Source organism: Hirundo rustica, chromosome 1 (assembly GCF_015227805.2).
Source record: "Hirundo rustica isolate bHirRus1 chromosome 1, bHirRus1.pri.v3, whole genome shotgun sequence".
Lineage (NCBI taxonomy): Eukaryota > Metazoa > Chordata > Aves > Passeriformes > Hirundinidae > Hirundo > Hirundo rustica.
Window position 1 is genome coordinate 87,148,758 of NC_053450.1, and position 25,210 is coordinate 87,173,967.

Consider the following 25,210-nt stretch of genomic DNA (forward strand, 5'->3'; position numbering starts at 1 on the left):
ATTTTCATGAATACAATGAGCAATTAAAATTAAATTATTTAAAGAGGTAAAATCTGTGATATTTGGGGTTTATTATGGAAGCCTGTAACCTTTTAATAGATTTAATAGCAATACCCAATATTGTTTGCTTAAGCAGGTTATTGCATGTTTGTATTTAGGGAGTCTGATTCATGAGGGATACCTTAAAGGGTTTCCTTTTTTTTTTTTTTTTTTTTTTTTTCCCCCTTTCTTTTGCAGTGATGGTAGTACCTGCAGCATCTTCCAGATATGGGCAAAGCTGCTACACATATGCACAAGGAATGTTTTTGTTACCTTGGCAGTATTCCTTGTCTGCTTTCAAGTAGCTTGCTGTGGTTTGAAAATATATTAATGTGTATGCTGAACGTTTCAACTTCAGTGTTAAAAGAAAAAAAAAATGTTTTGCGCCTTTGATATTTAATACTTTTTTCACAGTGAAATGAAACAGCCAGTGCAGGATTAGTTGCTAGAGAAGGCAAGATGATTTTGCAGTTACTAAGCTTTCCACTCCTGTCTGAAGGCACATCCTTTACCGAGACCTGTGAAGTCTGTATTTTTTTTGAACTGTCATTTTTTTGTTAAAGATTTCTTTTAGACAGAATGCAAATTGTTATTCCACAAACCAGTAACATGATTATCCTTTCAAAGATGACTTCTGAATGACTCTGCCAACTGTGTGTTCCTATATACACATTCATGCCTTCATGCATTTGAATGATGGAGATCCTGAAGGGAATGAGGACTTAATTTGGGAAGTGATTCTTAGAAATTTCTGAACATGTGGCTTACAGTTTTATGTAGGACCTGATTATTTAGGTTTCTCTACAAACAGAAGGCCTTTGGCTTTGCTGACTTGTTTTATTAAACCATTAACTGACATGCTTTTAAACAGATATGTTTTCTACAGACCTGTTCAATACTGGTGTTACTGGTGCAGCCAGATCTGACATGCAGGAAGAACTGAGCTGATTAAATAAACAAATGCTATTCAGATGGTAAAAGACTGTTCTAAGCTCTGCTCTGGCAATTTTCAACAAGCGCATGAAAAAGGAAATGGACATTTTTATTGAACAAGTAGTTCCTCAGCTTTTAATGTAAATTGTTACTATTCTGCAATGCTAATGCTGCTTCATCATCTGTCAGTAGGTCTTTTGGGGGCTAGACCTCTTCAGTAGCAGTAGTGCTGCTAAAATCACTGTGGCTGCTCTGTGCAATTCATTCACACAAATAAATGAGAAGATGCAAGAGGGGAAGAAGGTGTCTATGACAGTTTTGTCAAATGAAGGCAGATCTCCTTGCCATCTTTCCCTCCAGATTCTTGTCTGCATTGTACTAAAATTTACTTAGGGAATTGGCAAAAGAAGGTTTCGCAAAAAAATTTTGAACTGTTGAATTGTTATGTAATTTTTACATGAATTCACCAGGATGAGACCAAAAAACCTAAAAGAATCTGTGCATTGCTTAAGGCAAAGGATTGTAGGAACATGATTTTTTTTCTTTCAAAAGTGAAGATCTCTGTGCAATAGTACAATCATCCCATAAAGTGGCAGGTTTCTTCTGGGAGTATCCATTGTTCCGTGGAGCCCACCATTGACACGTGAAATGCAGTAGGAGATCTGTTAAAAGTCTTTTCCAGTTTAGATTGCTGTTGTCATGGACTGGTATTCACAGGTGAAAAAGCTTTTCCTGTTTTCTGTAAACTCTGTTGTAGGTGCTTCAAGCAGGGACAATTATTTTGCAAGTTGGTGTCATCTTAATGTACAGAGGAAACTGTTTCAGTTATATTTAAAGTCATAAGAAAAGAAATGTATTTTAGGTTAAAATCTGTGGATTGTTCCTCCCCCTTCACCTTTTGCTATTGACATGAAACTCTTCCTTTGCAGACAAATCATATGGTTTAAGTTGTTGTGCACCATGGAATATAAGGATGTGAGTTCTTATTAACTTTTTCCTGGGTTATGCACATGCCTACAGCTCCAGAAAAAGAGCAGATCAGACAGCACTTGGCCCGCTTCAGGTTTGTCCTTGAGCTTGTATTCCAGTAGAATCAAGCACGAGTGTAATTGAAATTCCAGTAATTAAAATACAGTCAAAAAATTGGTACAACAAGACTTTAGGGTGAGTCTTAAATTCTTTGGTCATCCTGTGTTGGTAGCCCCTGGAAGCCTTGTGCATTGACATGCTGAGCAGAGCTGAGAGTTAATGATTTTAATGGAAAGAATGAAAAACAAGCAGAGTCTAAGCTGATGCCAAGACAGACTTGGCAGGGGAAGAAGGGAATGGTTGATTATCAAATAGAAATTAAGGGAGATTTGAGACCCTGTGAACAAATGCCCCCAGCATTACATATGTAATTGAGATTTCAGTCAGCAGAATGGTGATGGCTTATGTCATAAAGTCGGAAAGTTTTACCATCACTTCTATACACTTCTAGTGTATGGCACTAACACTTCTAGTTTGTATGGCAGCTGTTGTTGCTTGTGAGTCATAAGTAGTAATCTTAAGATCATATCAGTAAAATTTTATGCCATCACTCACCATTGAGTTTGATATACAGTACACCAAAAATGTTCTCTAGAGAAGTTTATTTACTAACAGTTCAGAGGGTTTTACCTTTTTATTGTAGGTAGTTTTCATTTTCTGCATCTGTAAATCTACTCTTTAGTTATTTCATTGCTGTAGATTGTCAAGAAAGGAAGATATTTTAATACAGATATAAAAAGCCTGTAAGAATTACTTGTAGTAAAATTCAGTAACTAAACAAAGTGCACCTAAGATTTAGTGTCTTGTAACTTTACAGTTTATAGGAAACTTTATAGGAAATAAAACACACATGCTTGCAGTGGATGAAAGCTGATAATCCAGCTTTTCCCATATGAAAAATATGGGAATTTAAAAACAGATTCATGATTTAAGACATTGTAAACATGATTATAATGATATGTTGCTTGTCCTGCTCCAAAATTTGAATAATTCTGGAAGATGAAAGCCTTTCTTTTGTGGTTGTAAATAAAAAAACCCAAAACATTCCTGAGGAGTTTGCTTTAGCAGTCAAGAAATAATCTGCTTACCAAGTGACTGCCTTTTTATCACTGGTATATGCAGTTTAAAAAAGGACTGTTCTACTTCACTGAACTGATAGAGTAGAGGAGAGAAAAGGAATTGTTTTCTCTTCTGGATATGTTTGCAATGGATACCCTTCATGCTCTATTTGTGTTTCTGACGGAAAGCAGTGGTAAACCTACCAGAAGTAGAGACAAAAACATGTTGGGGAGCATATTGGAAATGCTTTTGATGTTGTTGATTGCATTTTTAGTTTCCACTCACCTGGCTTCATTTGAGGGAAGGTTATGTGTGCTAACATATGCATTTTATCTTTAAGTCTGTCACAGAGCTCTATGTCCTCCAAAATTCACTAAATAGTTGTGTGGGATCTTTCATGCTAGGTGTTTTAAATTTTTTTTCTATACTTGGTTTCTTTACTAAAAAAAAGAAAGTTGATTCCAAGCTGCTTTATAAGAGGGCCTATTTTACTCTCCACTGTTATTGGTAATTGGTGGTATTAGTAATTTTGCTCTTAGTGTAGTAAATTCTGTGATTATATAGAAGTCCACCCTGAGATGTCCTGCTCACTGAGAGGAGCACTCTGTGATGTGCAGTGAGAAGAATTCTACCTTAGGAATTACATTTTTAGATTTTTTTCAGCTGTTTTATTTTCATAGGGGTATTTGAAGCACTTAAAAATACTAAATGCATTGGCCTATACCACATATCTGACATCTTGCATGACTTTTCCGTGGTTTTGAGCATTTTTCAATAGGAGATGGCTGCTACTCAAGTGACATATTGGTAAAAATAGGGTTTTGCCTAATGACAGAGGATAGATAAAGGAAAAACTTATTTTTCTCTGCTTCTGCCAGTGTTCACCTGTATTAACTTTTTTTTTGCCCTGAAATAAAATAGTATTGACAGTGAAGTGACATTTCTGAATCACTTGGGTGTGAACATCAGCTGTAATTATTTAGGAGACATAGCTGTTTGTATCTTATCGTGATTGACAAAAGTGAAAGTGTTGTGAATAAAATTGAAATATGTTCCTTGCACTTCTAAGTGAATCTGCTTTGAGGTGTTGGGGTAACAAATTACAAATTAAAAACCTTGTTGCTTTAAGAAAAGGAGAAATATTTTATTTTCAAGTCCCTCAAGCAGTAAAGTCACAAGCATCATACAGGTTTTTGTTGTGCTTAATGTTTAATCTCACTGTAGTGAGGAGTGCAGCCAAGATGAAATGTAAGTAAAGAAAAGCATTGGGATAGGAGGAGGAGATGACCTTCCTGAAGTTATGTTTCAGTAATTACATTTGAAATATTGACTCTTGAGGATTGTATTCTGTTTCAGTCCCCTTATTCTCTAAAAAGAGATTGAAGAGAAATTAGTAGTTTTTCAAGAACCCGAGTAATGGAAATCATGACTTCTGTATGAATGAATACTAAAAAAAGAAGTTAAAACATCACAATATTTATGACTGCAGTTTCAAGAATAGAATGAAGATAGTATCTTGTCATCTCAGTCTGATTTCCATAGATATTTCTGGTGTAATCCATTAATTTTAGTGGAAGTTTTTACCAAAACACCTAGAAATCCTACAAGAGTAGCTTGAGATTGTGAATAGAAAAGTCTAATCCATATGGATTTTCTTGGCTTATCCTCTGCCATGAAACAAGATGAAGGAACTAATTGAAATACCACCATAATACTTCCATTTTAGGTAAACCAGGTAGTATTGTTCCAACACACAATTAGCAAGTGGTGTCCGAATGGCCCCTGTGGTTTGTCTGCCATCATATTTCCATCTATACAAAGACCTGCTGAGAAGTTTTGTTGTAATAGGGAAGGAACAGCGTTGTGTTGTGTTTACTAACAGTACACAGCTAACTGTGGCTGTCAGTGAACACTCAAACTTTCTTTTTTAAAATTGCTCTGAATATTTGTACTTTTGCCAGTTAATCTGAGAATAGGAATGCCAATGAGGGGCATAAAATATGGAAACTAATGCTGTGTTTTATATAGCACCTGCCATACACTAGAATGTTAAAGCACTTACTAAATAGATGTTGAGATGAATAAAATATGACAGTGTCTATAAGCAAATACATCACCTGCTAAGCTTTTAGCAATGTAACTGGCAGAAAGCCATGAGCACCATTAAAACTGCTACTGAAAGACTTGGATAGATCTCTAGGGAATAAGCCCTTAATATGTGCTTCATTAAAAGAAATTGTGATAACGATCACAGAAATTATAACAAACCACAATAAGACTGGAAAGACCTCAAGATACTGACTAGTCTGGCCCCCAAAGCAGGTTGAATTTTACACCTGTTTCTTTTTAGCACAGCTGTTTAGAAATCTGCATGAAATAATAAAATTACAATTGGGTCTGCACAAGCCCTCTCTTACAACATGTCACTGTATTTGTAGAAAGACTTCTCCCCTATAACTTACACAAATTTTTCTAACTTTGGTTTTGGTAGATGAATTGCTACATGTCCTAGCCAGGGTGCAGTGTAGACAAGGTTATTCCAAAGAGTGTGCTACTTCTTTCAGATATGATGATGATGAAAATGCTTTTAATTTGTTTCATCTCTGGCTATATAGTCCTAGTATATTCAATCTGTTGACATAATTCTTTCTTTGAGACTTTTAATTTCTGCTGCTGTCTTTGGAGATTGCTAATTATTTTGTGGGGTTTTTTATAAAGGTTATGCCAAAAATTCGACTCATTTATTCCTTCCTGCTAAACAGGACAGGAATGCTTCCTATTTTATGTGGTATATATTCCTGTTTATATACCCATATAATGGCTCTTTCACGTTTCTCTTTTAAATCCCATTTTGAATTTTTATTGAGCTCATGGTCTATTACAAGCCCTGATTCCCCTCTGAGGAAGGTGTTGTCTAGCAGTTTATTTGCTCTGCTGTTGGTGTGCAGCTGGATTTGACAAAGTACCAAAAGTTGCACTTACCCCTGAAAAATTGTTCTGTTATTTTTCTATTCTGTCTAGTTTGACAGAATAGTTTTGGGCTCCAGCCCTGTTATCCAGCACACCTGCAGTGTTGGCTTTTGATGATCAGCAGGTTTAAGTGTGTCCTCTGTTCAGTTCTGTAGGTTGCTTATGGAAATGCTCCCTGAAACTGGACCAAGTTCAGATCCTTGCAAAAACCCACTCAGCAAACTATCTTGTGTTTGACAGAGGGCTAAGTAACAATTTTATTTTTTGGGGGGGGGGGGTGTCATAAAATCAGTGAAGCTTGCCTTCATACACTGGTATTCTCCTGTAGAAAACACCTGCTTATGAGAAAGCATGTGTGAGGGAGTCAGTTACCTTTTCTTTGGTAATACAAGCTGGAAAGCGTAAAAGGGAAATTAGGAATCTTGTGGTTTCTGGCCTGTGATACCTTTTCCCCACTGTTTCTCAGTGGGATAAAATAAAAGCTGAAATTTTTAGTGATCTGATGATACATAAGGAACAAGTAGGAGTAGTTACTTGTAAGTGCAAAATAGAACTTGATTTTTTGCTAAACGATCTCATAGCACAAAAAGAAAAAAAGTTGGAGGTGCTTGTTTGCACATTAGTAGCTACAAATTTGCCAATAGTTGGATGGCCAGATTGTGATCACAGTATTCTGTGACTGTTTTAGTAGCTTTAATTGTCAGGCTTCTGTTGGGCTCCTGTAATGACTGGGTGCTTATAACAATGCAGATCACAGTTGCTGTCGAAGAGACAAATATGAAACTGTCCTTTCAAATATCGAAGAACAGTCTTTTGTTTCAGATTACTTCTTCGCTGGTTTGTATCTTGTGTCATTTGTATCTATAGGAAGAAGTATGTCATGGGCTAAATTTATGTCATGAAGGTATTATTTGTATACTGAAAAATACAATTTTTCAATGTAAAATTGCCTTTTTTTTTTTTCTGAGAGAGAGGGCTGAATGCAGCAGCGTGACTACAGCTAGATATAAAGTCATTGGTACTCTTACTGTAGTGTTTTACTGATGATTTCTTGTTTGCCCATAGAATTATAACAAACACTAATTAAGGTAAATCCAAGTCTGCTGATATTTATACTAATTGCCCACAGATTGCTAATAATAAACTTGTGATTTTTGACTGGAATAACAGGAGCATGACAGTTGCACTGACTGTGGTAAATCTGATGCACATGGAACTTAAATGGAATAAAGTGTGGATACCTTTAGGATGGAGAGGAACAGGGTAATTATTTGAACAGTTGAATGCAGGACATTCTTATGGAGATGTAATTTTATTTAGACAAGATATTTTTGAGTGTACCTGGTATGTGAAAAGGCTGTGTTCTAAAGTTCTCAGTGAATAGATTTGAGTTCAGGCCTTAAGCTGCAAATTCTTGCTGTGTGAGATACATCTAGTGCAGGATTCAGGCATCAGAACTGTGCATGATTTTGTAGTTATCTTTATAAGGCCATGAGCTGGGTGCCACCCTTCTGCAAAGTGGTGAATTTCAGCTGTAAGTGTGAATATATATCATCATTGGACACACCAAAAGATGTATTTCTATTATTTATTTTGAAATTTACAGCACGCTTGAAAAAAGTGCTACAAAGAGCACGTCAGGTTAAAAGACTGCTGAAATTTACTGCTTCTTTTTCTGATGAAACATTATGCTTTACCCACCTCACATGGTATCCAATCGATCATAATAGCAGAGAAGTAATTTGAAACTATAATAGAGACATTAGAAGAGCTTTCCCTAGTTGGGTACTCTGTTGTGAGAAGAAACTGGCTTTAAGACTTTAAGGCAAAAAAGTCTTATTGAGTGCTTTATCGTTATTTTATCTTAAATTCATGTAGTACTAAAGAAGATTGAATGCCCACAACAGGTCTGTGACAGCAATGATAATGCAGGAAACTACCTTTCCTCTACTTCTACCTTAATTAAATAGCATCATCCTGGAAGCAAGAGGTTGTATAATTTTTTTTTTTCCTGCCTGCCTGTACACAGTATTTGATCTTCTCCTGTAATTATGAACAGAGGTGCTGATTGTAATGTTGTATTTTATGTAGGATTTTGCAACAGTCTGTGATTGAAGACCACTCTACTGGATGTAATTCTTCTTTAACTGATATTGAAATGTTAACATCATGCCTTGATTGCTTTCCTTTCCTTTGAGCTGTGTTTCTAGTTAGAAGTAAATGAGAACTGAAAAGACTGACTTCAGTTTCATTTTGTTGAAATTCTAGTCTTCACAGCTCTTTGGTAAACTTTGCCACGGAGTAAACTCACTCAACTTTTTCTTCCCAAATTACTTGCCTTAAAAAAAAGTTCATTTTTTTTGTGGTGTTGCTCTTCAGCTTTGGAGAAAATTTTAACATTCCTATCCAGTCTATTGATCCTTATTTATCACAACTCCTCTTTGTGCTGTCAAGACGTGAACCACACACTGAAAGCAATCAGAACTGCTTGAGTCAATCTAATTATTCTACTCTGTCTCCCAGCAGATGACAGAAGAAGTGGAAAAGGAGAGTTTCTAGCCCAGTTGCCAGTGAATGCATTGAAGTGGCAGAAAATTAAATGCCAGAAAGGTCCAGAATAGCAGCTTTTATTTTCATAATTAAAAAAACCTTCATCCTGAGACTTTTCATCCTTGGCCAGTGGAGTAGGAACATATAAACAACTGGAAATGTTTAGTTGTAATTTACAAATATGAAAGCGCCACATGCAAATTTAATTCAGAGGTATTGAAGTTAGATGTTTGTGCAGTTATGTGTAGAAATCGTTACAGTTGTTTTGAAGAAGTTGAAAGTTCACATTTGGGCATTCAGTAGATTTTTAGATGATTCAGGTTCATCAGATATGATGAATATGATTTTTTCAACTCAGCTTCAAATGTAGTGTCCAATATTCATATTTTAATGCTGCATAGAAAATGAGACAATATGCTATGCTAGGCCAGATTTTGTTATATCATATTGTAAGCTGGATAAATTTTCTGTAAATATTTTGATTCTTTGAGTATACATAGAGTAGTAGCATGAAAATGAAGTTAATATTTTTTTAAAGCCAAATAAGAGAATAACTACAGAGAAAAACTCTCCCAAAATAAGAAGAGTCAATCCCTATGTTGCTTACATGATAGCCTATTCTTGGGAAATTGTCCCTTTGAACTAGCAGGTACAAAGAATAAAACAATTCTGAACCTTCATTTTTGTTTAATAGCTCTGGGCAGTGGTCCCTGGAATTCCAGGAATGTAATATGAAAGTTTCATAATGAAAAAATATTGACACACACATATCATAAATCTGTGGCTATCTGAGGTAGGTGTTATGTAGATTATGTTTTCCCTTGTTAAATGAGACCTGATTTTCCTTACTTTCAGCTTATTGTAGCAGTAGTCTTTTGGTTTTTATGTAGGTGAGGGAGAGGGGTTGTGGCCATACCTTTTTACCATGAAGCTAATTCATTGTTTCCTACCTTACTGCACTTTGAGATCTGCATCTCTGTTCAATAATGGTTTGCTTTCTAAGCATATTATAATGCTTTTAAATTACACTGTGGACGTGCTTCTTCTCTGCCCACTGGTCATCATAAAGATTATAATGTAGGATTATTTGGCACTAATGTGTGGTATCTGTCACTACTGACCTCACATTTCTTCCTGATTGCCTATGCTGGCAGCACCAGGCATGACAATTTTCCTTTCGTGTGCTGTGTCTTCATGTTTTGTCTTTGGTCTTCCTGGATTCAAGGGCTGCTATAGTGGTAACAATGTGTTACTGGTGTACTGGACATCCTCTTCCTCTTTCGTGACATTGGTGAGATTTGCTTTCTTTTTTCCTTTACTCTGAAGTGGTTGTGGGCTTTTTGTGAGCTCTGCTGAGTCGGTTCTGCAAAACTCTTCAGCAAATGCGGGCTGCTGTGCCAGGCTGGCACCAAGTGTTTTGGCCCCTGCAGAGCCAAATCATAAGGCTGATGGTGTGCTGTGGCTTTGAACAGGTTTTCACTGGTAAATGTGACTAAAATACTTTTAATTGCTTGCCTTGGATCTTATTACGTGTTGTGTTTGAATCTCAGGTGACTCTGCTAGGTCTCATAACTGATAGAGGAGAGCCAACCCCCCATGTAATACTCTTTTCCCTGGCTAGACTGGGAGGCTGGCGTGATTCACTCTGCAAAATCTGAGGCAGGAGCAGCAGTGGGCTTAGGTACAACGTGAAACTTCCCCAAAAGAGATCACCCACAAACAGTTTAGTAGATGACAAGCTGACCAAGAGCCACCAGTGCCCTTACCAGTGCCAGGAGGGTCAATGGCATGCTGGGCTGCATTGGGGAGGATGTGGTCTGCAGGTCGAGGGAGGTGATCCTGCCCCTCTGCTCAGCCCTGCTGAGGCCACATCTGGAGCACTGTGTGGATTTCTGGGCTCCTCAGTACAGGAAAGACAGGGAGCTCCCGGAGGGGGTCCAGTGGACCACAAGAATGATTTGTGGTCTGGAGTATCTCTTATGAGGAGAATCTGAGGGAGGTGGGCCTGTTTAGTCTGGGGAAGACTGAGAGGGGATCTCATCAATACATGTAAATATGTCAAAGGCAGGTGCCAAGAGGGTGATGCCAGACTCTCTTCAGTGGTGCCCAGTGACAGGATGAGGAGTAAGGGCCATAAAAATAAAATGCAAGAAGTTCCATCTTAACATGAGGAAGAAGTTCTTTACATTTCAAGTGGCAGAGCACTGGACCAGACTGCTAATCTTAACAATTCTGTGCTTCTGTGGTGTAATTTCCTCACTGAAGTAAATGCTGCCCTTGGTTTTGGTGACCAGAGGTGCAATCCTATCTAGAAGAAAACAATTTGTGAATGGCATGCTGTGTTTTAGGCCGACCCTGCCATGGAACACCTACAGTCCACCCAGTTTTGCATTTCCCTGTTTGCCTCAATAAGATTTTTATATGCCTTCCCATCTTCCCTAAATGTATTCTGCCTCTACCGTTGCTCTCTCCCGATCATACTAAGTACATAATTGTAATTACAATAACATTAAAGTTATTGAGCCACAATAGAAGCAGAGCAATGACTCTGTAATTCTTGCTCAAGGAATGTAGGTTTGAGCCTTAAAAATCTGCACATTCAAGGAGAAGATTGTTTCAATGGGAATATCTCGGTATTTCTGAACTGTTCAGTGTGGTTCCTAATGGGCAGTTCTGGCAAGCTGCTTTCAAAACATTTTGATTCTGTTCACAGTAGCAGTTACACTTGTTAAACTGTTGATAAAATGATATTGCAAGCAACAAAAAATTTCAGAACATGGATTAAAATGGCAATATAGTCAAAACAGTTGGGGAAAAAAAGGTGAAAGCCGAGATGTTGAAATACAGTGGTTTTGACTTGGGAGCTGCTGCACTAATGGGTATAAATAATGCAATACTTTTCCCACAGGCATATTGTACAGCTTAACTGGTTAATGGCTGAAACGCACTTTGAGATCCTGTGTAGAGATGTGCTTTGGAAAAGCAGAGTGCTGCTTAATGACAGTCTTAATGCTGCTGCATCACACTGTTCTGGGTATATCAGTGAGACTAATTGGTGACAAAGTGATTAGACCTATGGATCACACTGTTGGACATGTTTAACATTTGGCAAGGTGACTCTGGCTATGTTTTGGTAAATCAAAATAAATTATTAATCTGCTTTATTTGACAATCATAATCTTATTTAATACAAATTTTAGATTACTTTTTACTATACCATGATGCTTTGGATGCTTTTCAGATTTGCTTATAGTAAAAAATAACCACTGTCTACTTACAAAACTAAGGCTTAAATTTATTATATAAAGAGTGCAATATAAAATTAGAGTATACCTGGCCCTAAAACATACTTACATTATAATTATATAACAATTAAAAAGAAATATAAAATATGGAGTTTGACTGAAGCATTTTAAATCTTTTTCTTTTGCAAGTTCCTCTTAAGGAGAAATGATACTTGGAAACTCCTGGAAGTGATTTAGATCTCTAGTCTGTTTAGGGAGTATAGATTTTAACATCTGATTTGACAGAGTGGTTACAAATTTCTTTCCTTTTCTTCACTATTATTTGTGAGGAAACCTCAAGAAGAGTGTGCTTTTTTGGTTTTGTGTGTCTTTCCCTTGTGGGAATTTTTTTATTTTCCTGTTTACTTATGTGAATTTTCAATAATTAAGTGGCTTCTGTCATGACAACACCTTTTAGCTTGCATGCTACCTGGTAAGCAAGTTTATTTGCAAATAATGTCACTAGAATAAATGTCTTGAAGGAATCAATACTTGAAAACATGAATTCTAGACCTAGAGCAGCTTATAGTCCCTTTTAGAAGTTAGTACCTGTTATTACTGAGTGTGATGTTTTACTCACTCATTAAAGTACTGTTTTCTTCCAAAGCTTATGAATGTGGACAGGCAAATGAAAGTGATTTTAATTTTTTTTTCCTTCCTGTTTTCTGTTTCAAGTGCTTAGTGTGCACTGCCCAAGCTTGGTATCTTATTGCTAACCCCTTTGTATGGCTGCCAAGTTTTGTTGCATAATTTTCTTGACAAATGGCTTACTCATTAATATTTCAGGCCTGTTCCTACCAACCTCAGACAAGTGGTATGCCCCAGGCAGGGAAATGTAGTTCCTTCCTTAGGAGCCTTCTAATCTTTTCCTTAAATGCTTTGTCAGAGCCCATGACAGATAAATGAAGATGGTGCGGTTCAAACTAGAGATGACTTATTTGTACACACGTGACCACACATTTTCCAGCTGGGAGGTGTTGTACTGCAGTGGAGTCTCTGCAGCAAACATTCACATATTCTCTTCTTTATCCATCCTGAAGTCTGTGAGACTTACTGATTCTGAAGGGAAATCCATAGAGATATTTGTCCCTTTCCTTTTTTGATTGGCTGTTGATATATGCATAGTCCTGATAAAGGCTCTGTCTATTCACACTTTCATTATTTCTACAACAGAGGCAGACCAAGGAGTGATACCACAGCTGAGTTAGAGCTTGAGTTGAGACCAAGTTCATGTCACAGCTAGGTCTGAGGTGTGGGTCTCTGGTGATGTTTTGGCTTAAGATGGTAGCAAATTTGTGAAACTGATCTCTTTAAAGCTTGATGTGACAGAAAATTGATATGACACAAATCTTAAAATATTCCTGCTGCTATTTAGGGTTGAAACATCCTAAGAAAGGCTTGTTCAATTTAAATATTGTTGATGACATACATATTACAACCATGAAATAACTCCTGGGTCTAAAATACTAACTATGTTTGTAATTTTATAATAATACTTAAATTATTCTAACTACCCCATGTTGTCTACAGTATTACTAAGGAGGGCATCTGGAGATCTGTGGTAAGTCATAGATTTCCCTAGTACTCCTGAAGAATGGAATTAGAATCTATGTGGATACAGCAGGTAAAGCTGAAGACTTTCCCATTTGTGGTCTCACTTAGTGATTCGTGTTAGCTGTCCTCTCTGGCATGTCCCATCTAAATAATTTGGTTTCCCCTGCTGTCTTTTGCACTGTTACCAAGTCTGCATGTGTCCCATTCTTGATATTTAATAAGTTTTTTTAAAAAATGTATTACTCCCCCTTCCTGTTAAGGCAGATGAGGTCTCTAAAGTTCTGTTATGCCCAAATGGTGTAGCTAATCGGTGAGAACTAGGAACATCCCCCGCTCCACATAAATACTGCTAATATTTCGTTTCTAAACAAATTTAGTTTTACTCATATGAAACTCAATAGGAGTAAAATTCTTGGTGGTGTATGCCTCTAAAAAATACAGATGATGAGTTGCAGATATTGAAGGAAAAAAGAAGGTGGAAGAGATAGTGATAATCTTAACTGCAGTGAGAATTTTATAGATATTTAAGTGTTTCTGTCCCTTTCATCTGACAGCTATTTACAAATGCAGAAAGCTGTTTGGCAACATATTTCAAGGCATTGGAAAAAGAATATTCCCTCAGCAGCCAAAGGTAGTGTTCTTTCAGAATGCATTCCTTTGAAAGATGGATATTTTAAAAGCAGTAGACACATTTGAGAATATTTAGGAATAATTTTTTCATTGTCTTTTCACGGTATATAATTTATAATGTAATGTATTCAAAATATGTTTGTGTAATGAGGATTTTCCCTTAAAATATGGATTTGACTATTAGCTGTTTTGTCTCATTGTGGAGGTAAGGAAGAAGACAGCAATGTCACCAGGAGGTCACAGCCATCTAATTTTTAGTAGTTCTGTGTGCCTTAGTCATCTGCAATGAGTGTTATCACTAAAGGGCCTTATTGACATTTCTTCACTAAATAACAAACAGTTCTAATCTGTGTGAAAAAAATTATTGAGAAATAATTAATTTATAAATGAAAGAAAAACAGGGTGGTTTTTTTTTTGAGGAGGAGTGATTTTTCTTAGTTTAATCTTCTGTCATGCATATATATAATGTCTTTTTCCAAAAATAGTTTCTTTCCTCTGAAATTGCTTATTTTGTTTTTATTCGTCTGGGTTTTTTTTAAGTCCAAATGAAAATAGTGTGGTCAGGCTTTTCACCTTATACTTCTGAATTTTGCATGTTAGAGTTTGCTGCCTTTCCACCCACCCAGAAGTCTGAATTTGTTTGCCTTTGGTCTTTAACTCTTAACGTCATTTATGCTGTGATCTTTCATTATGCATTTATCTTTTGAAAAATTATATACGGTCTTGATAATTCAGCGATGTGATGTACCTGATTAGCTAGCCGATCACAAATTCCAGTGCATGGATACTCTACTTCTGAATTGCTTAAAACAAATTCACTACTACTTGTCTTGAAATCTGATCATATCAGTCTTTGAAATGGCCTCATACCAGTTGGCAGCACAGCTACAGACTTTGCAAGTGTTTTGGCTACTGAAATGGGTTTTACTTGCCTTGAACCATATGTCTAGAAGCATTATCCTTTTAGTAAGTGGGAAACTTATGGATAAACCTGAACGGTCCTGGAGTGACACTGTTTAGCAGGAAGAGCAGAACCTGCAGAAGCCTTTGGAGGCCTGCATGGGGAACTGAAAGTTGTTGCAGTGGGATGGCATTTTGTCATCATTTGCAGTATCTAGCCTGCAGCTGAATGGTGAGTGGACTCAAGGGATGATGCAAGACATTTTGAAATGGGTGTTTGCCCAGAGGTATGTTCCCTTCTACAAAGACTTGCTGTGGTTATGTTGGCCCATCTTGCAGTCCCGGAGGCGCGGTTCAGGTGGTTGAAGGTGTGCCTCAGCAGTGTGGATCATATTTTCTGTGCTTGCCTCCAGGTGCTCATGTGTGTAAGGACATGAGATGCTGGCCTTTGTTCAGACAATCAGCATCTTCTGCATTAGTGGAAAAGGAGTGCATTACTTAATACCTTTCATATTCAGGAAGGTCTTATATGTAGCACTGAGAGAAAGCAGGATCATGCCTTTTCCCAGAAAAGGTTTTTTAGTTTTCTCTCTCATTCTTGTAAGCCTCAGATTGTTGCTGAAGGTGGCATCATGATTAATGTATCACCATTACAGAGCAGACAGCCAGCCAGCTTATGACATATTTTTGCTTCAGTCAAGAAAAATAACAGAATAACAAAATAATAAAAAAGTTATTCTGTTTGTTTCTGGAACTTACTGACAGATTATTAACTAGATGAACTCCAAGGACATGAAAAAATTAAGAGCCAAATACTTTAAAGCTATATTATCTTGCCAATGCTTTGTAGTTCATGAAGTACTTTAATGGTGTTTAGCCATCATCAAGGATATCTGATAATATTCTGCCCTTGGAAGGTCAGGTTCGAAAATGGATCCATTCAAAGTTGTCTATAAGGCTGTTTGAGAAGTCTGTGTGTATTATATAAATTCAGCATGCTCAGTAGAAGTCTCTTCTGGTGTGCAACAATGTATCATCGTTTTAAAATGAGCATTTAAAAATCTGAGCTTGTTATTAGTTTTGCATGCAAAATAATTTGTTTTATCCTATGCAAGCCAGATACGGTCATGGCAATACAATGATATTTTGCTGCTGTATGCCTACATAGTTTTCAAAACTAAAATTCAATGCTTAGCTAAATTGCTAAGCAGACTGGTAAATGTCCAATTTTAGCAGCCTAACATATGTTTATAATTTTTGTTTTAACATATGCTATGTTGGTTGAACTCCCCTCTCCACACATACGGTAGATAAAAGCTGTCACATCACAAAATGGTGGCAGCCCAACTTTTCTAACATTTTCCATGGCACTTCAGAGTCTTGCATTAATTAGTTATTCTTGGATAGGAGACAGACTCTCATCTTTGTAGGATTTTGGTTTCAAACCCGTCATGTACTTGGGTATATGTATGCAGTAGCCCATCTGTGTTTCTTCAGCCATAAGCTGTAAAAAGCACAGGGCAGAGAGAGAAGCGGTCAGCAGGAGCGAGGGTGCCCTTGGCTCACAGATGCTAATACTGAGCAAATGGCCCCAAAAGCTGGCCTGTTTGGGCGCTAGTTTGCTCAAACAGGAGCATCCTCCCTCTTCCACTCTTGCAGGAGAGGTGAGTGAATCACACAACATTGGTGCACAGCACTGGTTTTTTTCATTGTGAGCTGCTAAACTTCCCCTTTGTTCTCCTACTCTTTCAAAGCAAGTGTAAAGAGGAATTTCACTGAGTCTATGATTCTTTCCCAAACCTCAGCTGGGTAGTGGAGAATTGTGACAAATACCACTGCAGCTGTGATAATGCTGTCTTAATCCTTGCTGCACTATGACATGGAAACTTGGATTTAGATATGAAAGGACATTCCTTAACAGTACAGCAGTATGATCCCTTATCAAATCAAGCTGCCTTATGCATGTCCTCCAAAACCATAGTACTTTTTGTCTGATGTATTCTGTCTACTGTTTCTGTGTTGTCAGGCTCCCGACTGCGGTGTACTTCAGCACGTGTAATGTCTGCTGGGCTGCTGCATGGGGAATGGCCCATCAATTGAAATTTCTGTAGAAATGTCACAGGATCTGTGGTACAGGACTGATGTTGCCATGTGCGGTCGTATCGGTGCCTGGTCTATGCACAGCGTGGACAGGCTGGTTCTTGTGCCTTCACCCCTGGGTGGCATGAATGCCACCTCCTGCCCTCTGGTCTGCCTTGGCACTGCTCAAAAGCTCACACCTAGGTGCAAGCATAGTTCCAAGTGTTTTGGCACTTGGAACATAATGTACGAGTCTTTCCTATCCGAGATCAGAGTTGTAGCAGACATCTCAGTATGGAGATTGAGGTACAGCATCCTCAGCTTCATTGGAACTGCTGAGGTGCCCTGGAATGTGTCAATGGTGGTGTCTGCCTGAGGACACGTGTAATAGGTGATGTTGAGCGTGATGCTTGCATATCCACCTGCAGAGGTTTGAGAAACCCCACGGAGAGCTGCCAGCAGAACAACCTGCTCCCAGAGCCCTGCATCTGCATCCAAAGCCCTGTGTTGGCTCCCAGCTGTGAACCGGAGCCACTGTCAAGCCCAGAGCTCAGGACTCGCTGGTGGTGCTGGTGAAGGGCTTTGCCATCTTTGGATTGTAGATAGCAGTGGTGCTTGTTCAATGTCTGTTGGCCGTTTATGTATTTGTTTTCAGCTACAGGACCTGCAGCTGCTGTTTGGCTTACTGTTCTTGTTAGCTGGCTGGCAGACCTTGCTGAGGGATTCAGGTTTTGTCAGTGTGCACAGAAAGCAGTTTTGTTTCCCTGCCAAATGAAAAGCATGGTGGAAATAAAGGAAGAAAATGATACATTTAAACTGCTTTCCCAGGCATTTGGATAAATGTAGACAGAAATAAATAGACATAAATGCATAAATGTCTGTTTATGATAAGTGAACATAAGTAATTAGTGTATTCTTAACACCAGGTATTTATTGTTAAAAGAAAGGTAAAGAGATGTCTTTATTTTCCAGTGTTGCTCTTGGCCTTGGTAAACATCACTTTGATTTGAAGATTTTGTGTACAGTCTGCAGAGTGTAAACATATTTTATGTTCTTTCTTCTCTGTGGTTTCTCTGCCCAAATGTAATTTGTCACCAGTTGAGTTGAACTAAGTCCAATACCATTTTTCTGTCATGATTCTGAAAGAGGAATACATGATTCTGTGGTGAGAGAGGGAAGCAGCAGAGTGTTAGTGAAGGACTTCAATGTTTCTGGAGCTCTGTGTGATATCATGTTAGGGGCACATTTCGTGCTTGCTGTTTGCAGCATTTTGACATTGGATGACTCATCAAAAAACTGTAACTTTTCTTACTGCTCACATTAATTACTGCTCAGATTTTGCTTTGGATTAGAATAATAATGCAGGTAATAATGCCATTCAACAATTTAAGGCCTAATCATAGTGTTAGGATGAAAGCTCTGATAAAAATTCATCTGTAAGTTTTTCTCCTGTACAAGTTTATGAGGAGTATATATCACTTGCTCAGAAAAGAGTGTTTCTGAACTATCAGAAACTGATAGCAGTGTTCCTCATTACAAATATTGAAATATCATCAGGTAAATCCTTGAAGATGTAGATACTGAAATCTGCCTTAAAAATAATGAGTCATAAACAAACAAGCAAACAAGAGTGCGCCCCCCCCCCCCCCATGCTTGTGGTGCGCGTTCTTATTTCTTTTTCCATAAATTTATAATATCAAAATTGTTTATGCAAAAGTTAATCTTCTCATACGGTTGTGTGATTCTCAGAGGAATGATATTTAAGAAAGCAGCAAACATCACAAGAATCACGATAAAGTTATGAGAGTTTTTTTGTACATTATGGTTATGTGTAAGTTTTGAATTGAAGTTTTTAGAAAAATAAATGTATGGGCAGATGGTGGTATTTACTTAAGGGAAACTGAATTCATTATCTGACTAGGACTGGGTATTTCAAGCAGCTGTTTGAAAATGAGAACTCACTTTCCATGAAGGAGAACGTATGTTTCACGAAAATGGAGTCTCTTTTCAAAATGTAAGACTATCCCTTGTTTAGCCTCTTATCAAAGTGGTTTCTGGGGTGTGTGTGTGAATTCGCTTATTGAAGAACATTCTCAGTAATGATCAAGAGCTAATTTGGTGAAACAGTTTTGTAAACTCTTACCTGCCCCCCTGCCAAAGGCAGTAATGCTTAAAAGTTTCAAAACTAGGTAAAATTTGTGGCTGTTCTTTATTTCTAAAGATATTCTAACAGAAAAAGGATTAAACCAAATATTCAGTAATATTACACTTCCCCACCAGGTTTAATTTCTATCTACCCAATTTGGGTTTGTTTTGATTGATTGAGATATAATTACTTGAATAAATAGACCTATGGAAAACTTCTAGATACAAGCCAGAGGAAAGAAAGCCAAATGTGACCATACTCCTTACCTTTTACAGATTTGTTTTTTCTGGGACTCTCTATTCTAGTATGCCTGTTCTATTTGCATACATATTTCATGAGAGTATAAAAAATAGTCTCACCTTGTTTATTTTGTTATTTACTCTTGTTTTTTTTAATGTTCCTGTGGAAAGCTAGCCAGAAATTGTAATCCTGAATATTGAAAGGTATCCCTTGAAGACTGTGGTGCATTTATTACTGCTTATGTCCTTTCTTCCCCCAGATTCTTTAAGATGTCTTTCACAGAAAATTCTTCCACTCAGAAAACCTGTGGCCCTGTAATTCTTGGTTCATAGAGAAATATAAGCCAGTTTGTTTGTAGCAGATGCCTTTCCCCAGTCATTTAGCTTCTAATGCCTCTGGTTTCCCATTCCATAATAAGCAAATTTTAATGCTTAATTATTTTACTGGGAATCTTGGCTAATATTTCTGAAGCGCAACTATAGATTTTCAAATAATTCTTCATCTCAGAATGGGCTTATGCATATGGAGTGACTGAAAGGTTCATTACTCTCAAAATTCTTTAGTTTTGGAATTCTCTTTGAGTACTACAGAGAATGCAGCTGTGTACACATGAAGCACAAAGCCTGTCTGTCAGCAGGGAGGATGCGTAAAGATGGCCCTTTGATGGGAAATGAGTTCTTCAGTTGAGACAACTTGAAGAATCTCATTACTTTGCCTTCCTGGTATCTGACAAGCGTGCTGCCCCTCTACAGGAGTGGAAGCTGTGAAAACAGCCATCCTGAGGAACATATGGAAAAAGGGGTTTTGTGCTCACTGCAAAATCCTAACATTGGTTCTGACTATGTGGAGTCTTTATTGTGAATCTTGTGCAATACTCATATGTGAATTTAATAAGCTGTTTATATATAAATATATGACTTGTCTGACCATCTGTTTTTGCACAGTGGTTCAGTAGTTTGAAAGGTTAAACTGATTTTGTCTGGCATTAAATAAGAATTAGTGATGATTGCATAGTGCGTGCCACATGCATCAGGTAGATGTGGAACATGTTCTGCAGCTTCTGCTAATGGGGGAGATGATATAGCAATAAGTTAATTGCTTATTATAAGCGAGTTCTGACTGCTGAAGGGCACTGTTAAGTTTCCGAGTTTCTCTTAAGTATTATTTGGTTATTGCTGCATGTTTTAATTGGATGAAAAATATTGTTCCACAGAAGGCATAGTGTTTATTCATCTTTAAAGAGCGTCATCTGGAATGGGGTTCAGGCAAGGTCTAGAGTAATTAATACTGGTGCAGTCATGCAGAAGCCTGATAACTGAATGAAATATCCTAGCTGAAATTTGACCACAAGGATATTTTCTGTCCTCTGAAGTCAAAATACTGGTTTATAATGGGAACTTCATCATACTAATCAAGCAGACATTTGGATTTATCTATCCCTAAGATAATAGCAATTCCTGCAGTAACATTGCAGTTCCTAACTCAGATATTTTTAATTTCTTTTCTTTCTCTAGATCATAAAACAGTTTACAATGGCAATGCTCTGGAAATTCATGAGGGTAGCTAAGTATTCTAAAACAGCTTTACCACCAAAAGTAAAGGTAAGAGGAATTCCCACTCATTCAAGGCATTCTTCATCCAAGTCTGTACCTTCAGATTTTGCTGCCAGTGCACCCTACTCAAATACTGTGGAACTGCTTGGTAAATCTTATCCTCAAGATGACTACAGCAATGTCACAGAGAAGATTCTTTCCAAGGTTGGGAAAAACTTGCACAACAGAAAGCATCACCCTTTGTGGCTAATCAAGGAGCAGGTGAAAGAGCACTTCTACAAACATTATCTAGGACGCCGTGGGACTCCGCTCTTTTCGGTGTACGACGGTCTTTCTCCGGTGGTTACGGTCCAGCAGAATTTTGATAGTTTACTTATTCCACAAAACCATGCCAGCAGAAGGAAAGAGGATAACTATTACTTGAATCGTGACCACATGCTAAGAGCGCATACATCCGCTCATCAGTGGGACTTGATACACTCTGGCCTGGACGCCTTTCTGGCAGTGGGAGATGTCTACCGCCGAGACACGATTGATAACACCCACTACCCGGTCTTCCATCAGATGGAGGGAGTGCGCCTCTTCTCCTGCCATGAGGTATGAATTCTCTAGCTGGGGTGAAAGACATTTTGGGTAAGTTGCTTGGTCTTGTGTTTGCTGCAAGCAGACTTCATCTGCATAAACAAGGTTCGTGCGCGTAAGCATGTTACAGCAACAAGGTTACGCTGCACAGTGGGAAAGATCAAGTGGTTTATCATATAGCAATGTTTTTAATTTGCAAAAAATGTAGATGGAAAGTGTTGAATTTGAAAACAGCTGTAAAATTCCCTAGGAAAAAGTGAGAAAATGGAAAGACAATATTATTGAAAGCTGGCAAAGTGAAACATAATCTGAAATGAAACAACTTGTTCAGTTAATGATCTGCACGACTCAATTCTATTTCTGTCACAGCTCTCTTCTGGTGAGATCACTTTACCAAAAACTCTATCAAATCAATTCTTGAAGGACTCATTGTATGGGAGTTGTTACAGCTACTTCCAAAGTACAGTTTTCACTGTTGTCTTTTCTTTTTCTTTTAATAGTGCCAACCTTCTGTAAATGAATGTCATTTCCTAGGGAATTGTTCCATTCTTTGTCTCATCCTAAAGCTGCATTGAAGGATTCATCTGTTGCAGCCAATAGTTATGTGTGTGTGGTGCATACACAGTAAACCCATCAGAGTCCAGAGGCATCAGCTAAAGAGCTCTAGGTTGATATCCAAGACTCTTAAGTTTATATATTTTGTTGGCACAGCTTGCATGTTCTGCAAATGCCTGGGTGTCATTAAGTACCCTGCTGCATCATTGATCAGTGGTAAATATAAGCCAGTTTGTTTTCCAAATAGTAATTGATTTGTATAATTTGTGTATGCTTGTAGCAATACTGTCAAATTCACAGTTCTATAACTAAAACTAGCTTATTCTAATAATACTGAGATGTAGACCGTTCCTAATGTGCTTGCCAATGGGTGACAGGAGCTTGGCAGAGAAGCCTGATGCCTTTGGATGCCTGAGGGAAAACTAAGGTAATCACAGAGCACTGCTTTTCTCCATGATGGAATGGGCTCGTGCTGCCTGCACTGCACATTCCCACCCCATGCAGCTGCTGCTTGTTCCACTGCAAACACATACCTGCCTCTGCTGCCTCTGCAGGTGTCCTGAGAGCCGTGTGCTGCTGAATCCATCCTGCAGCTGCTTCTTTGGTAACCACAAAATGGAAATTTTGCAGACTTACCCAGCCTCGTTTATTTGCTGTTCTTTTCACATAGGCCTGTTTAGGAATACAGTCAGGGTATATGGTATACAATACTATATTAAGAAAATACCATTTCTTAACTAATTTTGTTCATCACAACCTTTTTTTTTTCTTTTTTTTTAACTTGCGCAGAAGTTCAGCCATTCGGATGGAAATATTTTATCTGCCACAAAACTATAACATCAGTATTCTTGCAGGGTGAAATTTCTGCAACCTGAGGTGTGATTGATCATTGAAATGCTTGTTAATGGAGATAGCCCTCAAGAAATGTTGGTCCTAATGATAGACTATTTCTTTCTACTCTACAAATTTAAGAACAGGAATAATAGGATTTGAATACCTGGGAAGAGAGTTACAGAAATGTTTTCTCTGACATGTTCTATCTAGAAATATACAGTTCTTCACAATCTAATACATTGCATTGGAGATTGTTTCTTTTTCTCTTCTTTCTTATTCCCCAAGAATATGATTGAGATGTTATTGGAGAGCTTTCTATACTGATGAAGAAAGAATAGTGGTGTGGTGTACTATGTGTAAAGTGTTGTTTATTGTGCAATATGAAAAATTATAAACCCGAGCATGATCCGATGCATCCTTTTTTGCTTCAGTTCGTGTTTCAATATATATCCCTTTTTACAGTCATAATCACAAGAACCTTGTGGAAAAAAATGAATGTGTCGTTCTGAAATTTCACTGGGGACTGTTTCTATGTTTTGTATTCTGGTTGCCTGTTCAGAATAATCCACATTTAAATAATTCCAGAAGGAACCGTCTGAGTGCAACAAAGACTAAATAGAGGTAATACTACAAGAGAGAAATACTCTGATATTCATTTATTTATACTCAAGCTTAAGCTGTAACCCACTGAGCAGAAATGTGTGACTGTCAGGGCCTGTTACCCTTGTCTCAGACTTTTCATTCCTAACCAGGCTACAGTCTCTTGTGAGAGGAAATTTGCTCAAGTACCAAGGATTAGAATCTTTGGAACCAAGGGAAAAACTGCTAGCTCTTAGCTACAAGCACTGATTATGTTTTGTCTTATGGCCAATACAGTAATTTTACGTGCTATTGTCAGTTTGCTTCTCTAATTTGTTCTTTTGATTTTTACATTTGTTATTCACTGTCTTCTGAGTGTAAGTTACCACAGACCTAAGAAGATGTGAGAAGAAAGCCTAGATGATATTTTAAGAACTTGAATTTAGAGGAATTTGATTCTTGATCTTAGTTTAGGAGGTGTGGGGAAATGTCAGTTTATCCTCAGCTGAAATTTTAGGATAGGATACAAAAGATGTACGAGATGTACAAAAGTGTGTCTCCTTTACAAATCCCAAATTCCGTAGTCATGACTGGGTTAAAACTCCTGTCCTGTGATGGAAGCCTTCAGCATATCTTTATATCAAAGTTAAAATCAGTATGTTGAAGTAAGATCTGGAAAAACAAACTAAGTTTTGCAATTTTACAGTATTTTTTCTGAGATATTTACAGTATTTTTTCTGAGATATTTGTGAGGTCTTTTCTTTTTTGACTATATGTTTTTTCATAATGGTTGGTTGATTACTTTTTAAAGAGAAAAGTAATCTGTAATTCAAAGATGGGCAGGTAACTGATGCATTTCTGCAGCTTAGTATGAGTGTAAATATTAAAGCTCTAAAGAAATTCCCATCTCCCAAACGAACTCATTGCTAGAAGTTAGGATAATTCATGCTTAAATTTCTCATAAACTTTTAAAAAATGTCTGTAGACTGCTATCAAAGAACATCTGAAAATACACTTAGACACTTTTTAATATATTCAAAAGTATTTTAGGTGATTATTATCTGAATGTAATAGAAGAACAGTTAGAAAGTGACTAATATAAATAGTTAAAACCAGAACAAAAGATAGTTTCCCAAATCTACTTCAGAATTCTGAACATGAAATGAACCATTCTTCTTAAACAGTACCCCCAAATGATACCCTTTGGTATTCAATTCCTCTAACATTCCTATTTCTCTTCTAACTCATGTTAGAATTTTTTTTCCTTTGATGGTGTATCGGGGTTTTGGTTGGTGTTTTTTTTGTGGTTTTTTTTTTTTGTTGTTGTTGTTGGGTTTTTTTTGTTTGTTTGTTTGTTTGTTTTTGGTTTTTTTGGTTTCTTTTTTCTGGTTAGTGCTTTGGATTGGCAATTTTGATACTGCTGTAGTCGGGTTTGAACTTGCCAGTTTTCTTGGGTCAATTATAAGAGAAATTATTTTAGTGCTATGCCGTTGCCTTTGGTGCAGTTCCATAATTTATGGAAAAGAAAAAAAAAAAATCTCAACTAAACTGCACTTTGTGCATGTCAGCCAGAAGAGGGAGCCAATATAAACCCAATGGCAGTCAATGAACAGCTTTCAGTTGATAACAAAAAATGTTTGCACGTTTGAAGGGGACTTCATACGGTGTTTTATAGTCTGTACTGAATTATACAT

At 37.4% G+C, this 25,210-nt stretch overlaps 1 protein-coding gene across 9 annotated transcripts in view; it reads left to right on the forward strand.

Annotated features, from left to right (window-relative positions):
* FARS2 (phenylalanyl-tRNA synthetase 2, mitochondrial) overlaps nt 1-25,210 on the forward strand; it is a 233,197-nt gene that overhangs the window by 32,591 nt on the left and 175,396 nt on the right. For 8 of the 9 annotated variants that reach the window (XM_058420306.1, XM_040061857.2, XM_040061876.2 and 5 more), the window contains one exon: nt 20,928-21,563. In XM_058420306.1, coding sequence (XP_058276289.1) covers nt 20,946-21,563 — 618 coding nt within the window. In that variant the 5' untranslated portion in view covers nt 20,928-20,945. Of the gene's footprint in view, nt 1-20,925; nt 21,564-25,210 lie in introns of all 9 variants that reach the window. The other variant, XM_058420299.1, reaches the window with a different exon arrangement.